At 46.2% G+C, this 21,347-nt stretch overlaps 1 protein-coding gene across 2 annotated transcripts in view; it reads right to left on the reverse strand.

Annotated features, from left to right (window-relative positions):
• EVA1C (eva-1 homolog C) overlaps positions 1-21,347 on the reverse strand; it is an 85,675-nt gene that overhangs the window by 24,890 nt on the left and 39,438 nt on the right. For both annotated transcript variants that reach the window (XM_060099757.1, XM_060099756.1), the window contains exon 4: positions 14,149-14,301. In XM_060099757.1, the coding sequence (XP_059955740.1) occupies positions 14,149-14,301 (153 nt within the window). The remainder of the gene's footprint in view (positions 1-14,148; positions 14,302-21,347) is intronic.

A 21,347-nucleotide genomic window follows, 5' to 3' on the forward strand; every position in this document is an offset into this window, starting at 1 on the left:
TCCAGTGGTTAGGACTCTGCACTTTCACTGTTGAGGGCGTGGGTTCAATCCCTGATTGGGGAACTAAGATCCCATAAGCAGCATGGTATGGCTAAACCAAAAAAAAGGAAGAAAAAAAAAGAAAGGAAGGATCTGTGGTAAACACCACAAAACTGGAAAAACAATGATCTTGAAGAAAGGACAATTTTAAATAAATACACACACACACACATATATGCACACACACATATATAAAATATATAAATTATATATTTGTTTATGTAATATGTGTATATTATATATTCACACATATAAAAATATATGGACCCTATAAACATGCAGGTATATATGTATGTGTGTATGTGTGATATATACATATATATATGTATATATACATATATATAAATATATGTATAAATATATAAATATATATTTATATAAATATATAAATATATATGTATATATTTTTGTGATATATCTAAATATATGTAATATGTATATCTCAACAAATGGTGAGGAACATTATTATAAAAGCACTTGATCTGAATACGTTCATGAAGGTTCTGATTTATTTTGCTAAGTCCAATTCCATGATGCCTGATCACTGGAGTGCCGGGCACACAGCAGGCACCCAACAATGATATATTTAATGAATGAATGAGTGGACTGGCATGGACACCAGGGAATGCAAACATCCCATATATCTGGCTTTAGAATGTGTTTGCTATGTGTGTGTGGGGAGGGGAGGGGTGTGATCCGTGAGTTCAAATCTGTGCTGAGAAAAGCTGCCTGGAGGGGCTTCAGGAAGCTGTCATCCTCCTGTTGGTCCCTGGGTCAGTTCTTCTCTGCAACTCGCTCTGGCTTGGAATAGATCCATCTTTTTTTCTGACTGCTTCTGAATACTCCAGTCTAAAGGAGGCATCTTGCTGGCCCTAATTTGGTGCGTTCTTATGAATGAAAGAAAAGTAAACAGGGCAAGTCAAGCAGCCAGTGAAGATGGAATGAACTGTTTTAAGTGCCTGAGCATCAAGTACGTCTCTGTGAAGAGTAAAGAATAGTAACGTGAGCAGTGGATAGCATCAGGGCTCCAGCAGGCCCCCCAGCGCTCAAATCGGACAATGTAAAGCAAGCTTGATAAAGAGACTTTACAAAGGTGTGAATGGGATGTGAACACCTCGAAGGATGGTGCAGGACCCCGGGGCAAGGAACAGCAGTGAGATGCTACCACCCCACGCGTAAGGGGCAAGGGCATTGGCTTCCAGAGCACAAAGGGGGATGCCCCATGGAGGGGGCTGCTGCACGGAGCTGGGGTCTGCGGTGGGCAGTCGTGTTGCTTATGGTGCATTGTGTTGTGTTAGGTTAGCTGCTTTTCTGCCTGGATCTCTCACTGGATGAGAGCTCCTGGAGGGCATGGGAGTTTCTCCGCTGTTTGCCCAGCACCTGGTATCTGCTCAACTCACTGAGACTCTGTGTCCCTCCTGCGTAGCACAAGGAACATCTCTTTCACTGTCTCCCTGTGAGGTTTGTATGAAGCAACTGCAGAAGTCAAAGCCCACGTAAACGTGAACTGTTCTCACCAGCTGTCTCTAAGGTTGAATGGAATACCTCCTATGGTTAAGAGTCCAGAAGACCCTCTGTCTGTAGCAGCTGTGAGGAGGAGGATGGGGCAGTGGGTACCTCAGCCCCCTTGCTAGTCCTGTTTCCTCAGCTGGACAATGAAGATACAGGGCTGACTTATGGTCGGCGTGACCATTCCACAAATGCTACGTTTAGAGGGTTCAATGCCGGCACACAAAGTATGTCAGTTACCATCACTGACATCACGCCACTTATGTTAGATGGGAAAATGGTACTTCTGCAAAAGGCCTTTGGGACTTAATTTATAGTCTAAATTATACGCCTTCTTTGGTCCTGTTAAGTGAAAACAAGCACATGGTACAATCAGACCTAAATATTAAAGTTTAACCTGGATATAAGCAAAAATTTAAAAACATTGTAAGGAGAATCACCAGGATGGTAACAGGGGATATTTTTGGCTGATGGGAAAGTTTTTTTTTCCCCCTATTGATTTTAAGATACTTTCCAAGTTTTTGAGTTTACATTGCTTTGAAATGAAAGTGTACAAAATGAACTTTCTTAAAAAGAAAAATAAAATTCACGTCTGGATAGAAGACAGCTTTTGAATACGAGGGTCTCTGGGGCGATTTTTTTTCAGAAATGCAAATTTTTCTGCAAATATAATGATAAACTATTCTTTTGTATAACTCAGTTTGCCCCAGAAGCCATGAAAAGTTTACCTAGGAGTAAAGATGTATCCTTTGATTTTTCTTCCAGTTCATTTAAAAAGTTTTTTATTGACGTATGATTAATTTACAATGTTGTGTTAGTTTCAAGTGTAGAGCAAAGTGATTCAGTTATACATATATACATATATATTCTTTTTCAGATTCTTTTCCATTATTGGTTATTATAATACAAGATATTGAGTATAGTTCCCTGTGCTATACAGTAGGTCCTTGTTGTTTACTTACTTTATATATAGTAGTGTGTATCTGTTAATCCCAAACTCTTAATTTATCTCTCCCCAGTCCCCCGCAGTTTATTTTTATTATTATTTTTCATTGCTTTGTGGATGCACAGGGTTGACCGTGAATAGTTTTGCTGTCTTTAGGAGCCTCATTATTATTTGGGGTTCTTCTCTGAGCACATTTATCAGTTGAAAAAAAGAAACCTTAAATCTCAAGAGATTTGAGAATGCACTGTATGATTTCTGTGTAAGCTACCCACATTGGGAAGAAGTAACCATAAATCAGGAAGTTATTCTTAGAAGTCCTATAATAACTATTATTGTTTTTTTCTGTAAACTACTATTTTTTTCTGTTTCAAAATAAAAACATGTTTGTAGTTGAAAACTTGAAAATCACAAATATGCCTAAACCAGGAAAATAAAAATCCTCAGTAAATCCCACTAATAAGAAAAAAATGGTTAACCTTTAAATAACCTCCTTCTAGTCACTTTTCTATGTTTAAATGTCCTTCCCCCTCAATGGGATCATGTACATATTACTCTGTATGCTATTTTTCTCATTTATTAGTATATTTGTGAAAATTTTAACATAAGCATCATTTTAGAGAGCTGTAGAGATTTTCACTTTATGGATGTGTCAGCTCTATTTACAATACCCTATTGGTAGACATTCTGATGATTTCCATTGTTTAATGCTATACAGAATTCTATGTGAAACATCCTTAGAGATAAATATTTGCACACAGGCATGATAGTTTCTTGGAAGTAGATTGCTTTGTCAAAGGGCATTCAAAATGTTAAAGTTTTTGATACACACTGCCAAACCATTCTCCAGAAGAGTTGTACCAATTCATGCTCTTGCCAGAATTGTATAAGAGCCCTGGAAACTTTATATTTTCTTAGGACATGTGCCTGACCATATTCTTTAAGGCTAACAGAGGAAGGGTGGGGGGAAGAGACTCCCATTTATAAGACTACAATCCTCTTGGACCCAGGGGGTCTTGTGACCAGCGTGATTTACAGAGGCATGCTTCTGCACTCCTAGCTACCCTGTGAGTGAAAGAATTTATCTTGGTGAGAAGGAAAGCACCCACAGTGTGTTTTTAGGAAGAGGCCCAAGGTAATTCAGGTCCGATTCAGGTCTGACCATTTCCTTGTTGATGCTGAGCTCTGAACCATTGGCAGGATTCTTTTTTTAAAGTGTTTATTTCCCTTCCAGCCTGATTCTGTTTGCACTTCTCTGCCTGGCAAACTACCCTCCACCCCAATACATGTGATTACAAGATATTCAACTTTTTTTCTGGCGGGGGGCGGGGGGCTACTGTTTAACACTGAAACTGAGGTTAATCGCTCTTTACAACCTGTGTTTATTCAGATAATTAGGCTGGTTGCTCTTAAGAGACTTTCTTGGCAGTGGGAACCCCTGGCACCTTGATCTTTGGCTGAAAAGTCCAGGCCTGCCCACACTTGGCCTTGGGGTGGCCTTAGCCCAGCCTTTGACATCCATTGTGTCGTTTTTCTCATTCACTTCTTAAGGAAATAGAATCCCTGGAGCCCACCCAGAAAATGTAGCTGCAGCAGGAAATGACGTCCCATCGTGGAGGCCCAGCCAAGGGAGATTTCTGGAGGCCTGCTTTCCTAAGTTCATGCCCGGGTCTGTGGGAAGGTTCAGTCCTTTCTGTGTTAGGATGCTGCTTCACGGGTGTTTCTCTGGAACCAACACTATCAATCCCTTCCATACCTTTCTTTCAGGTTCTCTTCTACTAGAGGAGCTGTAAGTTTTTTATTTTTTTTTTCAAATTTTTTGGCCATGCTGTGCGGCATGTGGGATCTTAGCTCTCCGACCAGGGGTTGAACCCACGCCCCCTGCATTGGAAGCACGGGGAGTCTTAACCACTGGACCACCAGGGAAGTCCCAAGAGGAGCCGTAAGTTCTGAGGGGTCTGGCTTGCTTTAAGATCTTTCAGAAATGTCTTTTGGGTCACCACCCTCAAGAAGAGACACCAGATCTATCTGTGTTTGAACCTGTGTGACAGTAAAATGTCACTTTTTGACAGCTGGCATGGTCATCAGCCTTGCTGCTCTTTTTTTTTTTTTTTTTTGCTTGACAGCTGTGATGGTCAGCCTTTGTAGTAGTTTATAGGGCTGTGGTAATGAGTACCACAAACTGGGTGGCTTAAACAACAGAATTTTGTTTCCTCTTGGTTCTGGAGGCCAGAAGTCCAAGATGTCAGGAGGGTTGGCTCCTTCTGAGGTTTCTCTCCTTAGCTTGCAAATGGCTGACCTCTCCCTGCGTCCTCACATGGTCTTCCCTGTGTGTGTGTCCGTGTCCTGATTTCCCCTTCTTATAAGCAGTCATGTTGGAGTAAGGCCCTCCCATATGACCTCGGTTTAACTTAGTCACCTCTTTAAAGGCCCCATCTTCCCAAACAGTCACAATTCTGAGGTACTGGAGGTTAGGATGTCAACACAGGAATTTTACAAGGACACAGTTCAGCCCGTAACAGCCTTCAAGATGGCCCCCCATGGTCTCCACCTCCTGGAATTCACACCCTTGTGTAGCCTCCTCCCTCAAAGAATCAGCTGGTCTGTGAGACCCATAGAGTTGGGTGGAGGTGATGGTGTGTGGCTTCCATTTGCTCTTCTGCATCTTGGGCTTTCGGAGAAGCCAGCTACCATGTCTCAAGGACACTCAGGAGACCTATGTGGGGAGAACCAAGGTCTCCCACCAACAACCTGCACCAACTTGCCCGCCATATGAGTGAGTCACCTTGGAAGTCCAGCCCTCAGATGACTGCAGCCCAAGCCAACATGCCGGCTGCAACCATGAGACACCATGAGGCCCTAAGCAAGAACTTCTCAACTAGGGTACCCCAGAATCCCTGCCCCACAGAAACTGTGTGGTAATAAATGTTCATTTTTGTTTTAAGCCATTAAATTTGGGAATATTTCATTACTCTGCAATCGAAAACAAATATAGTAGATGCAAGCTATTACATTTAGAATGGGTAAACAACAAGGTCCTACTGTATAGTACACAAAAGTATATTCTGTGATAAACCATAATGGAAAAGAATATAAAAAAGAGGGGCTTCCCTGGTGGCACAGTGGTTGAGAGTCTGCCTGCCGATGCAGGGGACACGGGTTCATGCCCCGGTCCGGGAAGATCCCACATGCCGCGGAGCGACTGGGCCCGTGAGCCGTGGCTACTGAGCCTGTGCGTCTGGAGCCTGTGCTCCGCAACGGGAAAGGCCACAATAGTGAGAGGCCCACATACTGCAAAAAAAAAAAAAAAAGAATATAAAAAAGAATGTCTACATGTGTATAGCTGAGTCACTTTGTTGTACAGCAGAGACTGGCACAACATTGTAAATCAACTATACTTCAATTTAAAAAAATTAAAAAAGAAAGAAAACAAATACACATTTAGATACTTGGAAGTGGGCTGCTGGGGAAAGAAAATCCTAAAACTACAGGAGTAGCTTTGGGACTGGTCAGCGGGCACAGTTGGGAGGACCTTGAGGAGATGGTTAAAGTCCAAGGGCCTTGAAGAGAAGCCCAGCATCAGTAACCTTTGTACCCTGAGCCAAGTGCATCTTCAAGGCAGAGCTTCCCAACTTCAACAGTGAATGCAGGGACTTCCCTGGTGGTACAGTGGATAAGAATCCGCCTGCCAATGCAGGGGACACGGGTTCGAGCCCTGGTCCGGGAAGATCCCACATGCCGCGGAGCAACTAAGCCCATGCGCCACAACTACTGAGACTGTGCTCTAGAGCCCGTGAGCCACAACTACTGAGCCCACGTGCCACAACTACTGAAGCTTGTGCACCTAGAGCCCGTGCTCCACAACAAAAGAAGCCACTGCAATGAGAAGCACGCGCACTGCAATGAAGAGTAGCCCCAGCTGGCCGCAACTAGAGAAAGCCTGCGTGCAGCAACAAAGACCCAACGCAGCCAAAAATTAATTAATTAATTAATTTAAAAAACCCCAAATCAGCGAATGCACACAGGTATGCTGAACGTTTCTCCTCAGGCCTCCAGGCTTCCCTTGGACTCTTGATTTTGGGAATGGGCAGTGCCTCCCTTTACCCCTCTGTGCCATACAAATACAATTTCCTGTGTGTGATGATGTGGGAAGACTGGGAAGCCCTGTTCAAGGCCAGGGTGTGGTGTGTGACCAATGCTTCACCATGGCTGTGCCTGCCCTTATACATTCCAGATGGGACCAGCTTAGAGTATCACCCATAGAACATGGAGGCTCTGTCCGCCCTCCTCCCAGCCCAGACCCGGAGGCCTTGCCGAGGACAGCATGAGTACCCTCATATCCTTGGGAATGTCCAGTAGAAGCTTGGGTCCCACTATGGGAGGTACTGACAGCCAGGCCTTGGGCAGCTCTGAGGATGCTTGTGGGAGCATGATGGCGTCACACCATGACTTGGGGGCCACATGTACCTGCCCGACGCCCACCAGGGGCGTCCCCCTCTCCACCACCACTCAACCCATTCCCCTTGAACTTATCCTACGTATGAAGTACACAGACGCAACCAGCCCTATATAGCAAACCCAGACTACAAGTTCAGAAAAAAATATACTGTGGCATGGGAAACTTCCAGCAGAAAAAAATGTATAAAGGGTTCATATCTTTACTCTGTCTTCAGCTCATAAAAATTAATGGAAAAAATAAAGATCTCAACAACAATAACAAAAGGACAAAGGCTAGAGACACAGTGTGTGCAAGCACAAATACAATAACCACAAAAACAAGGGGAAAGGTTCAAGGTCATTCAAAAATAAAGAAAAGCCAATAAAAAATATACAGAAAGGCCATTTTATACCTATTAACTTGGAAACATAAAGAAAAATCGTACAGAATGCTGCCCAAATTGCAGGGAAACCCACAGTTCTACATCGCTGTTTACGCATATAAACTGGTACAAAAAGGTTCTGGAAAGACCTCTGGTGGTACCTGGGAAGAACTGTAAACATGCCCAGGGCCCTCTTCTGGAATAAAACTTCTGGGAATTTATCCCAAGGAAATAATCCAGAGGAAAGAAAAAGCTACAAGCACAGGTTCCTTACACATTGTTTATGATATTTAAAAATCAGAAACAATGCAATAGGGACTTCCCTGGTGGTGCAGTGGTTAAGAATCCGCCTGCCAATGCAGGGGACACGGGTTCGAGCCCTGGTCAGGGAAGATCCTACATGCCGCGGAGCAACGAAGCCCGCGCGCCACAACTACTGAGCCTGCGCTCTAGAGCCCGTGCTCTGCAACAAGAGGAGCCACCACAAAGAGAAGCCCTCACACCCCAATGAAGAGTAGCCCCTGTTCTCCACAACTAGAGAAAGCCCTCACGTAGCAACGAAGACCCAATGCAGCCAAAAAATAAATAAATTAATTAAAAAACAACAACAACAATGAAACAGCCACCAGGGAATGGGTAAGTAACGTATATACTGTATCCCTTTAACAAGAGAGTGATTGACTTTGTCAGGATTTTGTTGGTCACGTGGAAAACCACCCGTGATACAAAGTTAAATTTCAAAGCGGAATTGAAATGTATCTACTTCAGAATTGCCATTATGTAAAAGTTGTTCTCTGGTCATCATACACCAGGACTTGGAAGAGATCCTGAAAAGAAAACTCTTTTCATTTGATGGGAAAAACCTGTGGCTGAATCTTTTTCTTATTTCTGTTCAATACAATGAAGGTGCTTGTGCAGAGCAATAATCATCACAACTCTTACCTTTTAGAAGTGGAAATGCTCTCGCTGGGTATCTGAGCGCTAAAGCCCCGCTCCGCTCTGCTTTCTGACCGAGTATGGGGGCCTGCCCTGGGTACCCAGACTCTGAGCTGGTGGGGCTGCACGGGACTTTAGCTTATATGCAAGAGTAAAAGCACACACATCCCCTTTCAGAGGCCCAAGGTGAGACCCGACCACTTGGCCTTTAGGCAACCATCCTCCCAAGTTCATGCCAGGTTCCGGGGTTAAAAATAAACAGCCCTTTCTCCTTCTTCCAAGTGCTGAGGCCCAGCTGCAGTAATAACTAGGAACTCAGAGCAGAGATCACACACCGGTGGCCCATGGACTGGATGTGGCCTGTAGGCATGTTTTGTTTGGCTCGCACGGTGTTTTAAAAGTTGGAAAATTTCACATTAAAAAAAAATGCAGATTCCCAGCATCTCATGAGAGGGTGGAAGCCGTAACACCACCAGGCCCACATTCCAGGCCGGCAACCATCCACCTGCCAGAGGCCAGTGTGGGCGCCTCACTTAGGAAGGGAGGGCTCTGATTCATTCACAGGGCTCGAGATTCACACGGGCACCTGCCCTGAGCCAGGCTCTGCTCTGCTTGCTGGGAATTCCGCAGGAAAAAAGAGACACGTCTCCTCTGCAGTGCTGGCCTTCTCCAGGGGAGAGAGACCATATGCACGTAAGTGACTATTTCCATGTTATGAAGACAATCAAATGGGGACAGCTCGAGTGGGATGGCAGGGACAAGGTGCCGTGCTGGCAGGCTGCCTCGGAAAACCTCTCAGGAATGACGTCTGAGTTGATTCCCGAATGACGAGACAGAGCTGGCCATGCAAAGATGTGGGGGGAGATTCCAGGCCCACGGAAGAGCTTGTGCAAAGGCCCTGGGGTATGAATGAGTGTGGAGTGCTCCAGAGGTAGTGAAGGAAGGGGAGGGAGAAAGGCGGACCACAGCCGGGAGACTGGGTTTATTCTACTAGACAGAGTGAAGGGCTTTAAGTGGGGTGGGGGGATGTGATCTGATTTGATTTAAATAAAATCCCTCTGACTGCTAAGTGAAGAAGGCGCTAAGGGAGGGTATGGAATCGAGAAGCGAGGCCGGAGACCAGTCAAGAGGCAGCTCAGATGGTCCAGGTGAGAGAAGCCCTGAGTGGGCTGGGAGCAAACAGTCTGGATACTGGGTACGGGGAGAGCCCAGAGGACTTGCAGACGCAGTGGATGGGAGACGGGGTCAAAAGAGGGTGCTTTTTTTTTTTTTTTTGCGGTATGCGGGCCTCTCACCGTTGCGGCCTCTCCCGTTGCGGAGCACAGGCTCCGGGCGCGCAGGCTCAGCGGCCATGGCTCACGGGCCCAGCCGCTCCGCGGCATGTGGGATCCTCCCGGACCGGGGCATGAACCTGTGTGCCCTAAATCGGCAGGCGGACTCTCAACCACTGCGCCACCAGGGAAGCCCAAAAGAGGGTGCTTTTTAAGGTGGGTGATATTAAAGTGTGTTTATGCCAGAGGGAAGACTGATGATTTTTGTGGGGCGAACACGCCAAATTCAGTTGAAAACCCTTACGTACAGTTTACCTGGGCCTAGCAGTGGAGTCTTTCTTAGCATTCAGTTAGATCAAGAAAATTCATCAGCACAGGCAGCCAGGGGTTCATATTTCTGCACACATGCATGGTTCTGCCCTTAAGTGCTAACCCGAAAGGTGAAACCAGAGGCCTCCACGTAAGGCTGGGGGACAAGTTGAATGGGGCCCCGAGACGGTGAGATGAAGGGGGCCCCTCAAGGACCCTCTCACTTTCCCTTGGACCCCTTTGCACTGCAGAGCCTAGGGCCAGAGGATCTCTGGCATTTGGGTGGTGGTTCATGAGTGCAGTGAAGAGCTCGACCCTCAGCCTCACGGGCCCTCAAGGGGCCACGGGCAGAGGCACGCAGCTGTGAGGGGAGGGTGGGCAGGGGGCGAGGGGTGGGCAGGCCGTTTTTGCCATGTGACTTGGCCAGGGCTCAGGACTTTAAAACTGAACAGCCAAGCAAGGGGCACAGTCTCCCATTCACACACCGTTCCTGAGTCAATAAGGCTTATTCACGGCTGACCTGAGGATTCCCTGCACTCTCTATGGAAACCTGTCTTTTAACCACGGGGTCTGCTAACGTTTTCTTTGGCTGATGACTTTTCCCTTTAAACCCAACTCCCATCCAACCTCCCAGGAACCTAAGGCAGTGACGTACGGAACGTCAGTCATTCAGCCTGCACACAGATCTACCTACCTGGCTGACCAACTTCTGCTCAAAAGAACTCCTAAGATAGATGTTACTTATTGCTGTCTCCCAAAACACACATGGCTAAGCTAGACTCAGTGAGCCCGAGAAATGGGATGTCCCACACTGATATTAAGAAGTGGAGTCCCAGGAGACGCAAGAGGGAAGAGATATGGGAACATCTGTATATGTATAACTGATTCACTTTGTTATAAAGCAGAAACTAACACACTATTGGAGAGCAATTATACTCCAGCAAAGATTTTTAAAAAATCCATCTTATATATACATAGGTACACATGTAGTATACATTCCTAGAAGTGCCATTTCAGGGATTTCAGGATCAGTTGTTTTGTACATTTGTTATTTTCATGGGTATTAAATTGCTATTCATAGTGGTCCCATAGAGTAGTATACAATCCCATCTGCAGTGTTAGATAGTTTCTGTTTCTTCAGACTCCCCCCAATACAGCATGTTCCCAAATTTTTGAACTTTGACAAATGAGAGTTGACAAATGGTATCTTCTTGTTTTTCTCTTCTTATAAATGAAGTGGAGCATCCATTAAAATGTTTAAGAACGACTTGTATTTTCTTCTATGAATAAGTTGTTCATATCCTTTGTCTATTTCCATAAACTTACTGCTATTTTTATGATAATATGATCAGAGTTGGTTCTATAATAACCAAAACAATAAAATAAAACATATCACTGTTCAAAAAAAAAAAAAAAAGAAGTGGAGTCCCTTTCTGTCGAAAGAGGTCAGATCACCAAGGGTGCCTTGTCCAGCTAAGCAAACCAGATAATACAGGGAGCCCCTGCAGGATGTTCAGGAGGGCAGTGATCCGATTTGCCTTTTAGAAGGTACCTCCGGCCACCCAGGGGAGAAAGCCATGCCTAGGGACAGGGGGACTCCTGCGATGACCAGGCAATGGTCCTTTGACCTAACGCAGCAGCAGGAACAAGGGAGAAGGGGGTGGAGACATTGTGAACACGGGCAGATGTTATATGGGAGGGAGAATGGAGTTTCCAAACCCACAAGTCACTTGCTGGAGCACCGGGCACTATGGATAGACAGCAGGAGCCACCCTCACAAGGGTCTCTCTGCCCACGTGGCAGGCAGGCCGGTTAAGACAGGAGCTGATTAAGAGAAGGATGCCCACTTGGGCCTGCTTCTGCTGTCTGCCTCGGCTGTCCTTCAGAGGACCTTCTACCTTCCCGACGCAAGGGCCTTCCTTCCCTGAACGCTGGGCGAGGGGCCTCGGAGACACGTGTGACCCGCGTTCCTTGTGAATTGCTCTTTGGTTCTCTCTCCAGCCTCGCCTGAGAGTGTGCCTGTGTAGCTAGGTCACTTTACGTTCTTCTTCTTCTTTTTTTTTTTTTTCAGATCCAAGATATTAGTTATGTATAAACTTCTTTTTTATTTTATTTTTATTTTATTTTATTTTTTTTTGCGGTACGCGGGCCTCTCACTGCTGTGGCCTCTCCCGTTGCGGAGCACAGGCTCTGGACGCGCAGGCTCAGCGGCCGTGGCTCACGGGCCCAGTTGCTCCGCGGCATGTGGGATCTTCCCGGACCGGGGCACGAACCCGTGTCCCCTGCATCGGCAGGCGGACTCTCAACCACTGCACCGCCAGGGAAGCCTAAACTTTTTTAAATTAATGTTTAATTTCATATGTGATCCAGGAATCAATTGCAGCAATTTAACACATTAAGGAGCTCATTTCAGGTTTGATGAATAAAGTGCAACTTCTTGGGCCGTTTCACAACCGGTCTGTTCTCTCTGGTAACACGGCGGGTGGAGCTGAGGCCGTTTCACCACCGCAGACTGGGGCGTGTGATGGTTAATTTCATGTGTCATTTTTGGCTAGGCTACAGTGCCCAGTGGTTTGGTCAGTGCCCAGTGGTTTGGTTATTGGGAAGGTATTTTTAAGATATGACTAACATTAGACATAGAAAATAAACTTACGGTTACTAAAAGGGAAAAGGGGGGAGTGATAAATTAGGAGTTTGCGATGAACAGATACACACTACTATATATAAAATAGAGAAACATCAAAGACCTACTGTATAGCACAGGGACACAATATCTTGTAATAACCTATAATGGAAAAGAATTCGAAAAAGAATACATACACACACACACACACACATATACATGTATAACTGAATCACCTTGCTGTACACCTGAAACATTGTAAATCAACTATACTTCAATTAATAAAAAAAGATGTGGGGCTTCCCTGGTGGCGCAGTGGTTGAGAGTCCGCCTGCCGATGCAGGGGACACGGGTTCGTGCCCCGGTCCAGGAAGATCCCACATGCCGCGGAGCGGCTGGGCCCGTGAGCCATGGCCGCTGAGTCTGTGCGTCCGGAGCCTGTGCTCCGCAACGGGAGAGGCCACAACAGTGAGAGACCCGCGTACCACAAAAAAAAAAAAAAAAAAAAAAGATATGACTAACAGTAAATCAGCAGACTTTGAGTAATGCAGATCACCCTCCATAACGTGGGTGGACCTCAACCAATCCATGGAAGGCCTTAAGAGCAAAGACTGGGGTCATCTGAAAAAGGAGTTCTTCTCCAGGCCTCAACATAGAACTTCTGCCAGGGTTTCCAGCCTGCTGTCCTGCGGAATTCAAACTCAAGACTGAACATCAACTCTTACCTGAGTTTTCAGACTGCCAGCCTGCCCTGCAGGTTTCACATTTTGCCAACCTCCACAAATGTGTGAGCCAATTCTTTAAAATCAGTCTATCTATCTATCTATCTATCATTTATCTATCAATCTACCTATCATCTATCTATCCATCAATTATCTATCAATCTATCATCTATCTATCCATCTATCAATTATCTATCAATCTATCATCTGTCTATCCATCTATCAATTATCTATCTATCAATCTACCTATCATCTATCTATCTATCCACCTATCTATCTCCTATTGGCTCCGTTTCTCTGGAGAACCCTAATAATAACAGGGTGACTTTGAAGCGTGGAGCTCTCAGGCGTGTCGGGCCATCATCTTAGCTCCAAACTGCGGACTTCTAAGAATGACTTGCTGAGCTCTGTTCCACCCTGAGCATAGCCTCCAGGCCTTAGCATGGGCTCTTGTCCCCACCTGGACGCCATCTCCAGGACCTGCAGGCTCTCCCCCTCTGAGGCTCTGCTCAGCACACCCATCACTCCGCAACACTGTGCCTCCCTGCAGCATCCTCCGCGTGCTCTCCCGCCTTCCCTCCCTCCCTTCCTCGTGTGCTTTTCCCTTTAAGGCTTATGTGCACCGGAAGTGCGACACATTAGCTCATTTATTATCTGCTTTCTCATTGCCTCCTCATCCACTGCTGGAAGGTCAGCTCCAGGGAGACTCTGTGCTGGTCACTGATGACTCCCCCATGCCTAGAACAGGCCCTGCATACAGCAGGTACTCAGTAAATACTCGGTGTAGACTAACTGAACAACAGACGGATTCCAGAATGTGGGGCACAGGGAGACAGGACCCTGGGGGGTGGTTTCCGCCTGCCCTGGACTTTCCCTCTAGTCCAGGTACCAGCCAGCGCGTGGCCTCCTTCCTTAGGGGCCGGAGCCCTAATTTCCTCCGACAGCACCCTGAGCACAGCCACATAAAGACACATACCAAAGGGGGGGAGCCACGTGGCTTCCGAGGAGCAGACGTCCCTCTCCTGGGTCTTCCTGCCATAGGTCGCTGAGTAGATGTTGAGAAACTTGGATTCGTGGCAGTGCAGTTTCAGCTCGTGGTCTTCACACACAGTTTTGTTTTTTAATTCATCTGAAGCAGAAACAAAAATCGGTGGCACCATCAGCTTCCTCAGAAGGAATCAGTAAGCACTGCCCACGTCCCGGCCAGGTCCCATCCCCCGTGGGGCTGCACCCCAGGAAGGGGAGAGTCGGGATGGCCCTGCCTGCCATGGGCTCTCTGACCCTGCAAAATCCTCTGCAGGAAGAGGGTCAACAAGTGCAAAGACCCAGGGGTTACACTAAGGACCAAACGGAGGAGGAGAGATGCCAGGGTGAAGTCAGCAGGGCTCCCTGGGCCGGGTCCTGGGACAGGCCATAAAGGGAGTTTCTCTCTCTCCCCACTTGAGGTCCCACATTCCTTAATCGAAGGGAGCTTTTTCTCAAATGCCATACTGGGACTCACACAGGTAGAGACCAGGAATTACCTGATGGAAAATTAAGTTCAAGAGAGAGTCCAGGTAAACCGCACCACCCAACTTCATAACATTTTAGTATTCTGTTTGTGTATTTACAAAGAGAAAGAGAAATGTTAGGAAAGTAAATTATTTCCTTGTCTAGGAAAGGAAAAAAAACAAGGCACTGTGTCTGTGAAGGATCACTCTTTGAAACAACAAGGTCCTACTGTATAGCACAGGGAACTATATTCAATATCGTGTAATAAACCATAACGCAAAAGAAGATGAAAAAGAATATTAAAAAAAAAAAGAATCCCTCTTTGAAGAGGTGAGAAGAGTTGGCCCCAAGTCTGGTGATCCAGGAACAATGGGCCCTTGGACTGGCGTGGGTCCTAGGAGAGGACGATTCCAGCTTATAGTTTGTTCCCGAAGAATTTAGGAAAAGTTTATTTGTTTATTCCGTGTACCACAGTGAAACTTCCCTTTGCAACGTCATACAGAGTTGACATGATAAATGCGCCCTGGAGAAAATATAGTTCATTGGGTTTTAAAAGGGTGTCCCCAAAAACCATTTAGTTGACTAAAATGTTTTAATAATGATTTGATTTTTTAAAGTAATAATAGTTAACACTGCAGACACAATAGACTACCTAACTGTGATTCTATTGCTGTGAGCTATCCAGAAAAGGCAAACCTCTAGAGACAGAATGAAGATTAGTGGTCTTCTGAGGCTGAGAGCTGGGGACATGAAGTGACAATGGCAAATGGGCACAAGGAAATATCTTCAGATGATGGAAATGTTCTATTGCTGGACTGTTGCGGCTGCACAACTCAGTACATTTACGAAAAATCATTGAATTGTACAGTTAAAATGGGTGAATGTTTTGCTATGTAAGTTACACCTCACCAAAGATATTTTAAAAATAACAAAAGCTGATGTCTACTGAGCACCTTCTCTGAACTTAGGCCTTGTTCTAGGATCTTTAAATGTATCAGTGAATTTACTACTCAAAACAGCCCTTCCGTGAGCCACCTCTTTACATCCTTTGCATGTTCTGTTTCAGATTTTTAGAAATCACTTGTAGGAGTGATTCATAGATTCTGGATGCTACCCTTTGAACTTTTGTCTCTTACATGTTATAAATGTCTTTGCCTAGCCTCCCACTTATTTTACACCTTGCAAGATAAAAGCAAAGCAAAACATAAAGGGGACCATGGTTATTTCTTTGCATGTGTGGTTCTCTCCCTCCCGCACCCAAACGTTTGTCTAAGAAAAATCATAAAAAATGCTAGCCCCACTCTATCACCCCAGTCCTAGTTTTTTCTACTTTGAGGCACATCTTTCAGCCAGACAAGCATTGGTGCCAACGGCAAACAAGAGCTAAATTCCAGGAGCTGCTCAGGGTGTCATGGGCTGCCTAGGATGGGGAGAAAGAGGAAAGAAAACTAGCCCACACCCTCCATCACCTTCACGGTCAACCTGTCTTTCACTTCTCTCTCCCATTCATGTTTTTGTTCCACTTTTCTTTCCTGGATTGGAGGTGCAGCCTGGTCCCCTGAAACCAAAGTTTTCCAATTGTCATTTGAGGCCCATTAATAGGTCATGAAATTAATTTGCTGAGTTGTGATTAGAAATTAAAAAAAATAAAGAATAGTTCAGAAAACATCAAAGTGCATCACGCAAAGTAAGGATAAACACTAGTTTATAAAAGATGTTTTCGGTTGAGTGTGCAGTTATGTAGGGCCAAAATGTAAAATGCTTTTCTCACTCGGGGTTGTGATCAAACCAATCTGAAATTCCCTGCAGAAGAAGAAGGCGTGAGCAGTAAACATCAGGGCAGCGGTGGCCGGTGGGACCTTCACATCCTGGAATTGCTGATGCTTAAGTCCCAAACTTAAAACGTGAAAGAAAATAATTTCCTAAAAGAAATGCCACCTTTCGGTAACTTGTAAATTCCCATGCCTTTCTCCTGAAAACAGAGAAGTAGCAGTGAGGCCAAACTTCTGAACTGCTTGAAGGAAAAAGTTTAGGATCTCAAGATTACCATCAGCTCTGGTGCTGGAAAACTCGGGCGATGGTTCTTTAAAACATGACGATGGGAAGATTCATGAACGAAAGGTACAGAGCAGAAACCAGGTTACAGATGCTCACGGGATCATCATCCTCTTTAGTATGTGAACATAGCTGAGGACCCATCAGAGGAGGAAAAAGTCAGGTGATGACTAAGCAAATGTCTAGGAGGCCCTTTACCCACTCACTGAAATCTTAATATAACAGTTTAAACTTAGAGCCAAGAAAAGTTTTGTTTTCTTTTTCTAAATAAAAAGAACACTGTGTCTGACCTTGACATTGGAGGGTTTGATTTCGGTGAGTCATATCCGCACTGGTATGAGTTTTTCTGTGCTTTTGATGAGTAAACACTAAATCCCACCAACACCGAAATATCGCCTGACTTCAAAAGTCCAGCGTGAGCAACGGCCTTTGATGCAGAACAGAGGGCCTAGCAGACACACCAGAAGAGCTCAAGTACCCTTCCAACTAGAAGAATACCAAAAATGCTAAGAATTTTTGGTGAACTGCCTTCCATTGGCAGAGCTTGCCAAAAAGGAGAAGGGAGAAAACAGGACGAAAAGCAAGCCTTATCTCTGTAATCCGGAAACTTTTCAACTGGAATGGTTTCTTTCTTTTCTTATCAGAATTTTAAAAAATGAGATGAGCTTTTTTAAGGCATGTCATGAAATGCATTTAGTAGCCCCCATCTCTCTGATTTAATAAGACACGTTCATGAAAGGTTCCAGCCTCGGTCCCAGCCAAACTCACCCAGAGTAACATGACACTCCCATGTAAGGCCTCCAGTGATTTCTGTCCCCAGAATACGGGCAAATCATCTCCTGGAATGGAGGCGCCTGGGAGTGTCACATTATGTGCTTGGAGGTTACCGCTGTACGATGTTGAGTCCTTTGGTTGCTTGGGAATGTACTAATTCACTGTCACCTAAGAGTGACAGTTCTGGGTTCTAAAATGGGACCATTAACATAATTGCTGCTTTTTTTAGAGAACTAGAATTTGGGTTAGAGCTGGGTTAGAGTGTGGGCAGCCTTCCAGAAATGGGTTGCCAACATCTCTGTGGGTTTGGATGGTTCACCCAGGAGCCTGGGTAGAGGTACAACCACGACTCTGCTTAAAGGACAACAGCAACAAATTTTCTCTCCTAATTAGAGGTCTTTGTGTGCGATGCATTCCTCTTTAACAATGCATATGGACTTCCCAGGTAACACAGTGGTTAAGAATCTGCCTGCCAATGCAGGGGACACAGGTTCGAGCCCTGATCTGGGAAGATCCCACATGCCGCGGTACAATTAAGCCCGTACGCCACAACTACCGAGCCTGTGCTCTAGAGCCCGTGCTCCGCAACAAGAGAAGCCACTGCAATGAGAAGTCCGCGCACCGCAACAAAGAGTAGCCCCCGCTCGCCGCAACTAGAGAAAGCCCACGGGCACAGTAACGAAGACCCAGAGCAGCCAAAAATAAATAAACAAATTTATAAAAACAAACGAACAAACAAAAACAATGCATAGACACATCTGCATATCAGCAGTGGCCTTTCAAAGATGGGCATGTGGAGCGATCTGTCATGACGGGAACATGTTATTATTGACATTATTTACGACTGCCAGGGCATGGCAATGTTAACATGCAGACAGATACTTGGTCTCTTTTATTGTGTTTTTAAATTCTCAGCAGACAGGGCACCCTGCTATTGCCTGCACTCAGGGCAGACCGCACCCACCCTGCACCCCCAGCCATTGGTATATCACTGCCTTTCAGTCATTCACATCTTTAGCAAGAATTACTTTAATCTGCCTCTTGGAATAACAGCTACCGATCGCTGAGCTCAACTCCATGACAGGTGCTGTGCTAAGCATTTTACGTACAGCACTGTAGTTTTAGTCTTTACAACAGCCCTAGGTAGAGGGTGCTTTATCTTCTTTTTATAATTGAGTTATGGAGCCTCAGAAAGTTTCCCGCCACTGCTCAAGGTTGCACAGCAGCTCCACAGCAGACAGGCACATGAACCCTAAATTCAAAGGCTCACTGAAACCAAAATTCTCTGAAGGGATGATATTTAGGGAGGAAGTGAAGCATGGCACACGATCGGGGAAAAGAAGATTCTAGTGAGGATTGTTGGTAAAATACTCTCCAAAAAACAAACATACAAGTAAGCCCTGATTTGTAGCCTTAGCCACTTTCCCTGGTGTAAGTACTTCCATCAGGGCAGATTTCACTGCACACAGTCACGGCTGGGAAGAGATGGGTATAACTGGCTCTCACGGTAACAGCTGGCTCCATGCGTACCTGGGTGCAGCCGTGGGGCCTTTGGACCATTAGAGTGTTATGCAGGGGCTGGAACTGGGGCTATGGAGAAGAGCCTCAGGAGGTGACAGGGTTACAGAAAAAGAGGCAGGAGGGTGCGGGGACCTCACTTCCACCCCTACTTCATAGCAGCAATAGGGGCTGCCACCTAAACGGCAGTGCTTCAGGTCACCAATGTCCAGGTCACACGAGGGGCTCTGGTTTCTTTTATTTATTTATTTATTTATGGCTGCATTGGGTCTTCGTTGTTGTGTGCAGGCTTTCTCTAGTCGTGGTGAGTGGGGGCTACTCTTTGTTGTGGTGCGCGGGCTTCTCATTGCGGTGGGTTCTAGGTTCACGGGCACAGTAGTTGTGGCTCGCGGGCTCAGTAGTTGTGGCTCGCGGGCTCAGTAGTTGTGGCTCACGGGCTCAGTAGTTGTGGCTCACGGGCTCTAGAGCGCAGGCTTCAGTAGTTGTGGCTCACGGGCTCTAGAGCACAGGCTTCAGGAGTTGTGGTGCATGGGCTTAGTTGCTCCACGGCATGTGGGGTCTTCCCGGACCAGGGCGCGAACCCATGTCCCCTGCACTGGCAGGCGGATTCTTAACCACTGCACCACCAGCGAAGCCCAGGGGCTCTAGTCTGAATGTTTGTGTCCTCGTACAATTCATATGCTGAAATCTTAATCCCCATGTGATGGTATCAGGAGGTGGGGCTTTTGGGAGGTGATGAGGTCACGAGTGCACAGCCCCCATGAATGGGATCCGTGCTCTGGTACACGAGACCCCAGAGAGATTCCTTGCCCCTCGCCGTGTGGTTAGAGCAGAAAGGACAGCCACCTATGAGGAAGCAGGCCCTCAGCAGGTACCAAATCTACACCTTAATCCTGGCCTTCCCAGCCTCCAGAATTGAGAGAAATGAATTTCTGTTGATTATAAGCCACTTAATTTATGGCATTTTGTTGTAGTAATTCAAACGGACTAAGATGCAAGGGCTCTGCCCCTCAAATCTGTTATACACGGGGCAGCCAGAGGGGCCTCCACCACCCCAGCCGAGGAGCCTCCCTGCTTCAATGCTGCCCTACAGGAAGACTCCACCCCCTTCCCTGGCCATCAGGGCCCTGGATCGTGCTCCAGCTCTCTGCCTAGGGCTCTTTTGCTCCTTCCAGCCCCCGTACCACCCTGTGCAACCCCTGCCACAGGCCTCTGTGAGGAGTCAGCTTTCTGTGCTCTGACTCCACCCCAGAAGGTTGTCACTATCTGCGGGGAAAGCCTTCCCTGAGTTCCTGCCGAGGTCAATTCCTCCTGTGAGCTTCCTGCACAATACCAAGGGCGCAGGAGTCTTCTTTAGATATTTCTTTGGACAGAGAAGGTCCTTCTGGAGAAAGGAGATCTTTGGCTTAGAATCTAAAGGATGAGAAGCAACTGGCTATGTGAAGATCTCAATAAATGCTCGCTTTATGAAGGGACATTGGAAATCACCCAAGACAGAACCACCATCCAGGAATCCTCTGTGAGATGTGAGTTCTCTTCATAACCAAAACATGGCCCACATCTGTGCACAGCAGGTGCTTAATAAGTGTTCGAGGAAATGAAATTAGCAAACAGACCTAACTGCCCACTGTAGAAACAAGGCTGTGGCCCAGCCCTGGCTTACCCAGGGTCTTGTCAATTTCATCAGGGTATTTTCGCTTCTTCTAAAGGCCGGTCCTGCCCAACTTTTTATTATGAACTATTTCCAACATATAGAAAATGTGAGAGAATATCGCAATAAACGGGCAGAAGAGAAAAAGAAGGCAAAGCTAAGGCAGTCAAGGGGGAGGCCAAGGGCATGGCCAAAAGCATGGCCAGGGCGTGGTCAAGGGTGTGGTCATTTTTTGAGATTCAACAGAGGGAGGATGCCACTAAAAACGTGGGGATCTAGAAGTGATTTTCCTCAGTCTGCGGGGTAGGGCAGGAGTTGGTGAGAATTCCTGGGTGGGAAGCAGGGGAGTTTAGGCTGTTCTGCAAACTTTGGGCCTGCTTGTGAGAGCTTCTGATTGTGTGTGCTTGTGAGTGAGTGTGTGTATGTGGTATGACTACATGTGTGACAGTGCCTATGTGTATAATGGTGTGTATGGGTGTGACAGTGTATACGTGTGAGAGTCCAGGTGTGTGCATCGTGGGTGATAGCATGTGCATTGTGAGTGTGTGATAGCGAGTGCATTGTGAGTGTGTCATAGTGTGTATATGGGTGCACGTGTGAGTATGAGTGAGTTTGAGTGTGTGTTTGGATGCAGAGTAGGGGTGCTGAGCCATAGGGCTGTTCTAAGGTATCTGGGTCCCAGCAAG

Source organism: Mesoplodon densirostris, chromosome 5 (genome assembly GCF_025265405.1).
Source record: "Mesoplodon densirostris isolate mMesDen1 chromosome 5, mMesDen1 primary haplotype, whole genome shotgun sequence".
In the NCBI taxonomy this organism is placed as follows: Eukaryota; Metazoa; Chordata; class Mammalia; order Artiodactyla; family Ziphiidae; genus Mesoplodon; species Mesoplodon densirostris.